The 12,596-nt window shown below is 33.1% G+C and overlaps 1 protein-coding gene across 2 annotated transcripts; it reads right to left on the bottom strand.

Annotated features, from left to right (window-relative positions):
• Positions 1–1,181: 1,181 nt before the first annotated feature.
• Positions 1,182–10,281, bottom strand: EYA (eyes absent-like protein). Of its 2 annotated transcripts, none has more exons than XM_012220525.4 (6): positions 10,070–10,281; positions 9,528–9,788; positions 9,225–9,392; positions 7,206–7,299; positions 2,396–2,590; positions 1,182–1,704 (listed from the first exon to the last, which is right to left on the bottom strand). In XM_012220525.4, the coding sequence occupies exons 1-6, from the start codon at positions 10,202–10,204 to the stop codon at positions 1,439–1,441; spliced, it is 1,119 nt and encodes a 372-aa protein (XP_012075915.1). In that variant the 5' UTR covers positions 10,205–10,281; the 3' UTR covers positions 1,182–1,438. The 2 variants fall into 2 exon arrangements, with proteins under 2 accessions (XP_012075915.1, XP_012075916.1); XM_012220526.4 differs by having other exon boundaries at positions 10,083–10,241.
• Between the last annotated feature and the right edge of the window lie 2,315 nt (positions 10,282–12,596).

Consider the following 12,596-nt stretch of genomic DNA (forward strand, 5'->3'; position numbering starts at 1 on the left):
AATCCAGTTATGAGAATTTATTAATAATTATCATCTGTCTATGTCGACTTTTTCATGCATGTTCAATATTTCTTTGGCTTTGTTCCATTTCAAGCTAGATATGATTTGCTTACCTATTAATATCTCTAATTGCATCACAAAGCCAGATGAGCTCCATAGAGAATTTTGTTGTGGCCCCAAAATAGGGTTATTCAAATCAAAATTCCGTGTGTAGATCGTTTGGCTTGGTGATGCAGTTAGAGACATAATTGGTAAGTAGTTAAAATCTAAACTCAAAATTGAACCAAGCAAAAGAAAGTTTGCACATGCGGAAAGTCGACACAGATAGATAATATTTGATAATAGGTTCTTATATATGTATTATTGAAAATGCATTATATAAATTATTGTAAATTAAAAATTTATTGTAAAGTTAGTATAATAAAAATCATTTTGTGAATGTATCTTACAGCTACTTTATAAATTATTATAAATTTGTAGTAAAAATACATCGCGTAGGTTATTATAAATTTCATGTTAATTTATAAAATATGAATATGGCCAAAATTTATTTTTACCTATTTGTATAATTAGTTACTTCATCATGTGATATAAATGCAGAATGGTTTGTGAATTATTCTAAATTGTTCTAAAATTAAATGTGATACACATTGTTCTAAATTTAATGCAAAGGTGTAAAATTATTTATGATATAAATCAATCCATTGCTAAAAAAGATGATCATCCGCGGTATTGCGCAGACCTAAAAAACTAGTATGAACTATTTAATTTAGTGGATATTAACACAAGGATATGTTATGAAAGAACAAAGCAAAAACTATAATTTAACTATATTAACTAAATGTTAATTAATTAATTTGAAAAAGTTTATTAATTACTCGGTTAATATTCTCGAAAAGACTAATATTTATGCGCAAAAAAAACTATTCAAAACGATTTATATTTATAAACAAATGCAATAATAAATTCATTACTTTCCACAAAATATTTAAAAAAAAAAACGGAAAGTAATTTTATTTAAAAATGGTTCCTTTTGACGAAGAACATATTTACCATTTATCAGCTCTCTAGCATCGGAAAATTCGAAAAATATTTTATAAACAAATTATTTTCTGAAGATAAATGGAGTATAAATTTAAATAACTCTAATAAGTAGTAACCATGTATGAAATAGCCTCAAATGCAGAATAAAGTGACCTATACAAATATGGAAGCATTAAAAGCCATTGCATCTGATGATAAAAATTGATGGACACAAGGGAAAAAAGAAAAACGTTAAAAAAAAAAAAAAAAAATACACCCTCATTTTTTTCTTCTGAACAACGTGTATATAACTGATGTACCTGATTTTCATAATATTGACTTCATAATGTTGACCCTTTGAGACTACAGAAACTAATCCTGGAAAGAACACAGATAACATGTATCATAGATGAGATTATGACTCGTCATTTTCAGCAGCGGAGCTCTCATAAACAACAGCAAAATAGTAGCCTAGCGTTCTCAATGTGAGGCCTGGAAACCTGTGAGAACCGTTGGGACGGGGATCAATCTTAACAAACGGCCATTGCATGGTCTGTGCAGCTTCACATTCTTCCCATCCATCCCCAATCACACAAAAACGAACATTTGGACCATTAAATCGATCATTAATCCACTGAAAACATTGGAGTTTCCCTTTCCCTGCTTCCCATGAACTGTAAACTGAGGAAACAACGGTCTTGTCAAGCACATTTAACGGATGTATAAGTTAAGGCCCAAAATTTCAATCCACATAATTTAAGCTTAAAAGGTCTGAATTTCTTTTTTTTTTTTTTTTTTTTTTTTTTTTTCAAAATATATATAGATAGATAGATAGATAGATAGATAGATAGATAGATAAATATATAAATTATGTGAGTGTAGTCCTGCAATTGAATCTTCTGACTCCATTTTTGCATCTAATGGCAGAAGTTCCACTGTTTCATGTTCATTCCATGGTACACTGGTTTCACCATCTTGCTTGCACTTGACGCAAATTTTATGCTTTCTCATTATGCAGTTTAAACATGGTGTTCTAATCACATCAAATTGCCTCAACAATATGGAAAACAAGTTTGTGTATCAGTTGGTTTAGTTTGAAATTCATCAAAACCAAACTAACCAAAACTCAGTTTGGCCATAAACTTTGCTTTTTGAGTACCATTACGATCAGAAGGAAGGTGATGAAAACAGTAGTTGTGAGGCACAGATGCAAAGGGGTTAAGTTGGATTTGAGGTGCAATTGTTACAAGATGCAAAGTTTGGGTTTTCTTTTTATGGTTTAGCCTATAAACAAACCATGAAAAGCACAATAAGGACAAGTAAAAGGAAATATAACTGCAGTAACATAGATGAGATCAAGGAGATGACTGACCATTTCCATGTGTTATCAAATTGTCAAGCCGAAAAAGAAGACACTTAATAAGGCTGGGTATCAATGATCCAGAAGTCACCAACACATTTATGTGCTCAGGTTTGTTATCGAGATGGTTGACCATCCCACCATCAGAGGCAAGAGAGTTTGCTGGATCTTCCTTCCTGCCTGAACATTGCTCCAAGAAGTCCCGTGCTAAATTTGTGACAAAGAGGAATAGTATAAGTAATACTAGTTAATGCAACCATGAGAGCAAAAGATCAGAGCACATTTCATATTAGAGATCAAAACAAGAATAAGTTCTAGCTGGAATCTTCAAAATATATGCATTTTATCTCTCAGAAGAGGCAATAACCTATCAATAATGAGAAAGTTGATGCCAAATTTCACACTCTAATTCAACCCCTGAGATAAACCCTAGTGGTACAGTTGTAGATAAAGAAACAATACCCACAGAACGAAATTAGTTGGGGCCCAGTAAATCATACATTTTTCTTCATTCTGCTCTTCTTCAGGCCAACACTGCCAAGCAGTGATAAGGAGCCAAACAAAACAACCACAAAATGGCAAATACGGTGTTCATGATTCATGAATACCAAAATACTCTATTAAATAAAAAATTGTTGATCAGTTGTCCAATCATAACATAAGACAATCAAACCTCATACCTGATCAATATTTAAATATTCTACACTGAGGTTTTGGTGCATTCTTTTTCTCAGCAGCTATATGTGAAATATGTGATCAACAGTCTCCAAAAATTTCATGTTTCTCAGGCTTGAAAAAGTTTTTGAATTAAAAAAAAAAATCCTTATACAAATATAGTTAATCACCACCGATGATTTTCTTGTGAATGAAGTTTCTGTTCAAAGGATCTTGTCTTTAATGCTTCAGATCTGCTTTCTTGACATACAAAATATCATCATCATTTTGTAGATGCTATTGGGTCTTAAGTGAATATAGCAAAAATCAACAGAGGTAAATTTAAATCTCACCAGATTCAGGCCTGCACTTTGTAGATAGACCATCATCAGACTTGAAGGGAGTGAATTCTATAACTTAGAAGACTACACGAAAATAAATAATCTTTGGTATATTAAATTAACTTATTAAGTGGGCAGGATAGGATATATTCAGACCTTATTCCTTCACCTATCCCAAACACCTTCCCCAAATCTAGAATGCATATCAAGGCTACCCACAAATGAGGTTTCTCCGGAATAAAGCTCAGATTAGCTGACTGGTTTCATTTTTCTAGGAGGCCTGCATTTTCCCTTACAAGTACAACTCTACAAATACAACAGGCCTCGATGCATGCTCCAGATCAACATTGAACTAACCACATTATTGTCAATGAAAATTCTTTTTAGCGGCTCTTGCCCCATGTTTCCTGCAAGTTGCATCACAGATATTCTTGTCTGAAGATTTTTTTTCCTAATAGATTCATTCTTGCCTGAAGATTTTTTTTCTAATAGATTCCTGTGAAGCTATCAGAATATTCTTGTTTCCTTCATATGTTCCCTCTCTATATTTCAAAGTTTAGTTTGCCTCAGGGTTTTCATCTTTGATTTCACAATCATATATTTATGTCCCTTTGATATCTTGACCTTACAAAATACCTAAATAATTATAAAAATGTTGGCTCCAATCCATTAGTTCACTGATACCTCTACTGATTATTTGCTTCACAATGAGACAAAATCTTTTTTCTTTTTGTTTTTAAAATTTCATGACCTTCTGGGTTGTGTACATCACCTCTATTCTTAAATATCTAATTTCCACCTTCTGACCCGCTATTAGTACAAAAAACTGTGGCGCTAAGATGATTTCCCTTTAACTTCCACATTAATAGATTTACTAATGAGAATATCAAATAACAGTATGTGCTAGAATGATCTCCAACTTTTGACAAAATAGAAACTTCTTTTTCTCCATTTAGGTATTTTTCTTTCCCTCTTCAATTTTCTTTACATTTTTAGATCCAATATTTCTCGGATCCAATGCAGAAGTGTATGGAATTTTCATCTTTACTTCCTTGTGGAGCATACAAGGTTTGAAAGAAAGAAAGAAAGAAAAAAGACATCAGTTTTGGACAGAATTTCATGTCAAATATATATGGCTTTACTTCATTAGCTCTGTTCCTATGTTGAACTCATCTAGTCTCTTTGGGCAGTGGATATCCTCCAAATGTATGTCTTTTCTTTCTTCATTACTAAAATGTTCTGATAATAAAATCCACAAACTCAATTTATGCGGTTTAAAATTCATGTTTTTTACTTGAAACAGGGGCTAGATGCAAGGACCAGGCTGGTTCTGTCTCCTCCACAAGACATTTGGCTGGCCAAGGGCATTCATCATGGGCAAATGGCTTGCGTCCAAATGGGAAGCAGAACTTCTTCTGGATCGTTTATTGTAAAGAATTTTCGTTTCTTGAAGCCCTAATTAAGCTACCATTCATAGGAGGTAGATTCCATGAGGTAAAAGTCCATTACATCTTTATATTCACATCCCATTGCCTTATGTATGGTTGTTTTTTGTTTATTCTCCATTATTCCCCTATGGAGAGTTGACTTCCCTTTATTTTCTTTAATTCTGCTTAAATCAGGAGCACACACACCCCCCCTCCCCCCGGCGCACGTTTGGGAATCAAGAAAAAAAGGCACGTCAGCAAAGTTAGTTATGCCTCTGATGCATATATGCAGTATGATCTTGGGAGAAAGGGCATCTTTTGCAAGCAGTGTATTGTGCAGAATCTTCTGCAACGGGCTGTGCTTGGGGGGGTCGATTTATCACCCAATCAATGTTAGAGAAGTGAACGTTGATGAAAAATAAAGAATTTGAACATAAACAGAGGATTAAATCTGGAAGATGAGGGAAGGGATTGAGAGAGAAATTGATTTGTATTGATTAATTGATGTGTCGGTGAATTACATGTAAGGAATAAGAAATAACAGAACCAGCTACTGCTAGAAGAAAAGTTAAGGATAATTGGGTGATAAAATCGACCCCCCAGGCACAGCCCGTTGCAGAAGATTCTGCACAAAACACTACTCACTAAAAGATGCCCTTTCTCTCAAGATCATACTGCATATATGCATCAGGGACATAACTAACTTTGCTGACGTGCCCTTCTTTCTTGATTCCCAAACTTCCTGCCTTCAGTGTGTTTGTTTCTTCTAGAATATACCAAATAGGGCCTTGGGCCCGTAATTACATTCCTATCACCCCCCTCCCCCACAAAGAAAAAAAAGGAACCCAATTTTATCTCCTAACCATGAAAAACAAGAATGCTTTATAGTTTCCTAAAATGGAATGGTCAAGAGAGAAGAGTATTTATTAGATGAGACTTGAGTGAAATATAGAATAATACAATTATGGAATTTCCATTGATAGTGGAAATATCAAGAACATTAGGTTTTCTTATCATTGTGCGTTATTTAGGGAGAACATATCAGAAGCCATTTAGAGTCAGTAGATAGATACATGGTCTCAGATTATGAAACAGGATTAAAACTTGAAAAACCTCGAATCATAAACAAAAACATTAGAGCAATGCATTGGCTTAATCAAAATAATTTACAAAAAAGGAGGCAAAAGAAAAAGAAAGGCCAGGCTCTCAAAATGAGAAGTTGGACATGCACCGCACATACAGCTTATGCAGAAGAAGAGGCCAGAAATAGCAGAACATACAATTAAAATGACATTTCTATACCAATTTAAACTTTTAAGATAAATGATGGTTTCACAACATTCATAAAACAACAACCCTAGCTGTATAGGTAGCATATGTAAGACATCAACAAAAATTATGCAATAATAATATCAGTGCATAGATAGGAGTTGCAACTATAGTTATAAAAGGTGCGCCTGAGGCGTGAATTAAGGCTCAAGGGCTTGCGCCTCAACAGTCCTGAGGCGGGCGACTTCACTCAAGCTATCGCCTCTGGGTAGAGGCGTGCGCCTTTTAGCGCATTTTTTGCACCAAAGGCTCAAGAAAGGCGCGCCTTTCTATTTTTTGTTTTCCAGAACAAATCATCTAGGGTTCTTTTTTTCAATATAAAGCTATCTAGCAACATCAGCTTACACAAAATAAATAAATAAATATAAAAGAAATAAAATGCAACACAAAAGCCAGTTATGTGCTTTGTGATCCAACCTCCACTCCTTCATCTAGCACTCACCTCTTGCAATCTAGTCTTTAGCCCCATTCAGTCCAGGTATAACTCTTTCAATATTTCCTCCTATATTTGCTTTCTATTTCTTTTCTTTTCTTCATTTTTTTGATTATACTCTTTTCTGTCTTAACTTTAATGACTTAAATATATAACTTGTCATGTTGTCATTTTTTTCTGATTTCTGTGTGTTTCTTTCCATGTTTTCTACTTTTTTTCTTTTTTTATTTTTTATTGATATCATAAAATATATTTTTCAGATTTCTGTAGTTTATCCTTTTTTTTTGTGCCTCACTTCACTCAGGTACACACCTCCACCTGGAGGCTAGCGCCTAGGCTCCAGCAGCCCTTTGTGCCTTAGTGGCGCCATGCGCCTTTAATAACTATGGTAGCAACAAGGTTACTAGATCCTACATCACATTACATTAGGGTTAAATTAAGGCATACAATTTTGATTTGCCACAATTCTCTTCCCTTGTCACATGTTTTGATTTTCTTTTACTTTATTTAACTTAAACGGCATAACATCCCAAAAGGCATTAATTGGCAGCTCATGCCCACCCCTTTTGGTCAATTGAAACTCTAAAAGAAAATAAGTAAACTGGTGCACAGCTGAATTATAAGATGATTCAACCTACCTGAGGAGAGCCATTTATCTGTGTATTCATCTGTTAGGTCATACAACTCATCCCAGATTTTCATCATCTCGTGATCAAGAACATCAGGCAAACCCTGAAATTTAAGAGCAGTCAACCTTTATCACCATATAATGTTTTTCAATTTCTAAAATTATAAAATAGCTTGTCTACTGTAAAAAGGTTTTCTCAAAAACAAACAGAAAAAGTGCAGGCTCTACAGCAACAGAGGAGAAAAGAAGTTGCAAAAATCAATGAAAATAAAGCAGCAATTTCAAGCACCAGATATGACCTACTCTGTTGTTACTGGAGCTTGTTAAACAAATGCATGATGCAGAAAAAAAAAAGGAGTCAGGTAGTGCAATTTTAAGGGTTGAAAGTGCATAAACATTTGATCAGTCATTTCATTAATGACTCATTAATTATACAAGGAAAGCCTACCAGATGTTTGCAATATAAAATAGATAATTCTTTCACCTTTTCCTTTACTTTTCTTACCACTCTTTGGGGGCTGGCGGGTGGATGACGTAAAGTTGGGTGAAAATTTGGGTGCATGAAATAATGAAATGACTCAAGGACAGTGTCAAATTTATAAACTACACTCAATAAGGTCAAGAGAACAAAAGGATTAACGGAGTCACAAGGGAAGAATGGTGGTTTTCAAAGTAAACAATTCTGACATTTATTTTGTGCAATTTAAAAAGATACATTCCCCTAAATCTAGGCACTTTCTCAATGGACTTGATAAAGTCTTTGACAATTCAGTTCCTTTATAGAACTGTGTATAAATAAAAATGCTAATAAATTAAGCAGATCAGCCTTATATTTAAAAAGTTAATATAATTGAAGATACCAAAACTGAGAGAAAAAGCAAAAGAACTTGAGATATAAGGAAGCCAAAAGTTCGAACCTAGTCATTATTACCTCAATGGTTCAAGGTTCTGAGCCCAAATACTTGGAACCATGAAGTCCCAGAATCAAATACCTAAGCAAACAACTTCCTTATGCATAATGATCTAGTTACTTGAGATGGGTGGAAATTAATGAGGAGAGGCTTCCCAATTGACCAAAAAAAAAAAACATATGAATACAAACTCTAAAGTATAATCAAAAAGAGAAATGAATGAGTAACCTTAATAACAAGATTGATAAATCTCCCACTTAAGAACAGATTATTTCTTCAGGCAAAAGTTATAGTCTCTTATTCGAACCGTAAGCACCAAATTTATCACCAACTATCAAGATGCTAATACCAAAATTGTTGCTAAAACTTTTCTCCATGCTTTCAAGTAACTATGAAACTATATGATACAACCCATGGACTCAACTTAAGTGCTGGACCCACATGAAATAAGTTTATGATCTGATTATGCTCTGGAATGTCAACCATTTTAACACATTAATCAGTATGTTAATCCTAAATTATCCTGCTTAACCTAAGATAATGCTTGGTTCATGGAATCTAATTTACCTCTAACAATCGCTCATGAGGAATGTGAGGTCTATATATGTGATTTGAAGGAAAGAATTATTAACAGGTTTGGCTGGCAATAGAAGATTAAAAGTATTGTATAATTAGTATGCTGTTTCATCCTTTAGATCATATAAGTAGTTGAGACAAATAAAATTGCTTATTCAATTATTTATTTCCATATATAAAATTGGTTATCTCTGAAAACCAATTTGATTTTATTAATTACCTATAAATAACTGCAACAAAGTCAGTATATAAGTTCCACCAAAAAGACAAAAACAGATAATGACCAAAATGTGGATTAGTGTTTTGCTAAAACAAATGGCTAGGAAACTAAGCAAAAGCAACTGACCATTCACATGGTAAAACCTCCATTTTAAAAGGCTGGTTGTTCCTATTGATTTCTTAACGTAGTGAACATGGAAATGATTACAATGAAGACAATCCCATTTCTGTAAGTTCCTAATTTAGATTGTTTGATCATTATGAATAACATGATAGATAGAGGCGTTCAGTGGCAGGACTTCCTAGTTATCTGTCAACAATACCTGTTTATACTTATTTGCTATGACTCTGTGCCTGTATGCTAGCTTTCTTTTGTTTGCATCGTCATAAGGAGGACTAAATCCATCTTTGTTGAAATCATAATCAGACAAATCCCGGCCATCATCATATCGGCTCAAGGCATCGAGAAAAGGCATGTTGTAGTTTTCAATCTGCATTTCCAAAATTCAACATAGTTAACAATTCATCCAGCTGACAGTAAAAGAACAAAAAATAAAAATCCGCCCAGATTTTGTACTGAATAAAATTCAACGATTTTGCAAACCAAGAAAGTGAGACAGACTTACTTGCTCATAAAAGAATAATTCATCACAGAGTTGAAGAATGCGTGTCTCCCACATCTTCCCAATTTCTACACCCTTAGGCACATCCTTTAAACCATTGAAAGATTCAGCATATGTTCCATTTAACAAAGACTTGAGAAGTATAAGGGTCTCATCCATGTCCCAGATATAAACATTTGTGATCTGACCCATGGATTGCATGGCAGTGCCTTCTATATCTTGATTAGGAACAGCTGAATTTCCATCCATCGTTATCTTATCTTTCTGGAAACAGTACAAACAAGCAAAGAAACTAAGCATAGAGAAAACCAATTCCCAGATGATATAATTTCCAAATTTTACCAAGACACATTTACAAGGAGATCGTATAGAATAAGAATACAGCAAATAAAGTGACCAATTAAGCTTCAGAGAGAAGATGATGTATACAGTGATAATATTCCAAAATCGTTTTGAAGGAATTATTTTGAAAGAATAGATTGTAGAAAGGCACAATCAGTCAATCACTCAAGAGGAAGTAACTATAAAAGGGAAATGGAAACTACCACAGATTCTGACCTTCTGGGAGATGCTAGGATCAATGGCTGAGAAGCCACTCCATTGTATGCATGAATAGCTCCTGAACTAGCAGAAGCATCAGATTCACGGCGGTCAATGGCCGAGTAAGGATATATTTGCATATATGTGACGTCGTATTTCAACCAGAACTCCAGATACCCTTTTTTTTGCCCCTTTCAATGTATTAAAGTAGGATAGCTTAGTGACGCCGCATATGATTTGAGAAGTGAAATTATATTTTTCTATTCATCCAAAATGATATTAAAATATATATATATTTTTTTTATGCATGGGAGGCCCAATGAACATAAATAATGAACTAAGACTCAAATTCGAAATTTCTCACTCATTACATCTTCTACAAGATATAGGAAACCAATCAAACCACTCCTGATTGGTAATGATATTTAAAATTTAATGGTATATTAATTATTTTATTTTATAATTTACTAATTTTTTTATGACGTACGTACATATTGACTATGTACAATATATTCTATTTTTTTGTGTTCTTTTAATTTTTTTTATATGATATTAATGCATAAGTTTTTGTTTATATTAAAATAAATATAATTGGTTAATTTTGTATTATATTTTACTGTACAAGCTACTTGTAATGCTATTTCGTACCTAATTCTATTTTTATATAATGAAGTGGTTCTAAAATAAAGTTCAACCCAATCTCTAGACAAAATCCTTCAGTCCCTAATTTATAAATGCAAGTTCTTAAAACCTTAATTTATGTCTAAAGAGAAAATCAAGCTATCATATAGGGGTGTAAATGAGCCCAGCCGACTCGCGAGCTATTTGAGCTCAACTCAAATAAAGTTCAAAAAAGTTTGGCTCCAGCTCGAGCTCGAGTCTAATGATGTTCAGTTCGAAAGCTCTTTGAGCCTTATCGAGCTTATATATACGTATAATATTTATTTTATATTTATTCGAGGCAAGTTCGAGCTTAAAATTTTTCGAATTGAACTCGAGCCTCAAGTTGAGCTCGAGCTATCTTGGATCTATGTTGAATTGATATTCTCCCATCCAAGTAAAGAAAGTTTCGTTCTTTATATGATCTAAGCAATTCATTTCTTTCTTTTCCTTATCCCAATTCCATTCATTTAATATCTCCTCTGGGTTTCTACGTTTTTACGTTTTTGAACCATGAGAAAGATTTCTAAAGAATATTGTGATGGATTCAACAAGCAATCGATAACAAATCTCGAAATTCAAAATCGTTCCATTCTAGATTTTCATTGAGTTAAGCTCGAGATAAAAATTTTCAGCCTCGTTGATTTTGAGCTGAGCTCGAGTCGACCTAAATCCTATCAAGTCGAGCTTCAAGCCAGGCAGGTTGGAACTCGGCTCGGGTCGTTTAAATCTCTACCATCACGAAATCCCTAACCCCCTACCCTCAATTCGAAATCAATATTTATATACAATTATAATGAAAAATAATAATAAATTATTTTTACTGACAGGTAAAAAAATGAAAATGAGAAGATTGTTTGAATTAATAATGGCAATCATTTTGGTTGTGGTGGCAATATTATACAAATTCTTGAATCCAAAAAAAAGTGAACCCAAACAAAAATATATAGTTATAGTTTTTTCCAATTTTATAAACATTATTTTCTTTGGAGTCAAACAGATCATTATATATATAAAAAGGAGAAACAATATTTTTTTCTATATGCTGATGTGGCACTTTCTTAATGAAATAACCCGAAAATTAATTTTCAATGAGTTTTCATTTAAAAATTTAATTTTTAATTTCAACCAATGAAATTTAAAAGGAGATATTTTATTATTATTAAGCCGGACTTGTAAAATCAGTTGGAATCCTCAAACCAGATGAAAACCAGACTAAATCACTGAGCTGGATCAAATCGATTCAAATCGAACAGAAATAATTCAGACAATTGATAAATATAATGTAAATTAATTATGAATTGATATAGTGATGTCATGACAGAGGATGAATTTTGATTGAGATTATTGCCCGATAGATGAGCTGTGTGTTGGCTTGTTCCTTTAATATGTGATTGGGCAGCTGTCCTCATTTACTGCCGAATTTTCGGCAATGCTTAATAAAGAATTAAAATAATCATATCATTAATGGGAATAACTACCAAAATTACTAACATTACGACTATCATTGTATTTGTATTTATTATTATTATCAAACATTAGTTTCCAAAAGAGCCACAGGAGTTGTCAAAGTTATCAATTAGAATACATAAATAATATATAACTTGATAAGTTTAGGTAAGCAACTATAATGGCTAAAGTTAGCTATTGAATGAGAATTAAATTGCTCGGGTTAGAATTCTTACTTAGAATTTTCTTTCTAGATGTTTACAAAGTTACAGAATACCAAGACAAAAGCTGAAAAGAAGCAGTACTAAAGATAGTCCTGTTAAGGAGAATAATGAACTATGAGTAGAGTTAGATAATCTGCATCGCTCTTGCATTTGCATTCATGCATACATGATAATATGATATTTATATGAAACGTGCATA

This window comes from Jatropha curcas, chromosome 11, assembly GCF_041381405.1.
Source record: "Jatropha curcas cultivar XTBG-Jc1 chromosome 11, XTBG_Jcur_1.0, whole genome shotgun sequence".
Taxonomy (NCBI): Eukaryota; Viridiplantae; Streptophyta; class Magnoliopsida; order Malpighiales; family Euphorbiaceae; genus Jatropha; species Jatropha curcas.

Coding starts and splice junctions, on each gene's coding strand:
- EYA (XM_012220525.4), bottom strand. CDS start 10,204: ATGCAAATATATCCTTACTCGGCCATTGACCGCCGTGAATCTGATGCT. Junction 9,789..10,069: donor CCAGAAGGTCAGAATCTGTG/GTAGTTTCCATT, acceptor TACTGTTTCCAG/AAAGATAAGATAACGATGGA. Junction 1,705..2,395: donor TTTGATAACACATGGAAATG/GTCAGTCATCTC, acceptor TTGTTTCCTCAG/TTTACAGTTCATGGGAAGCA.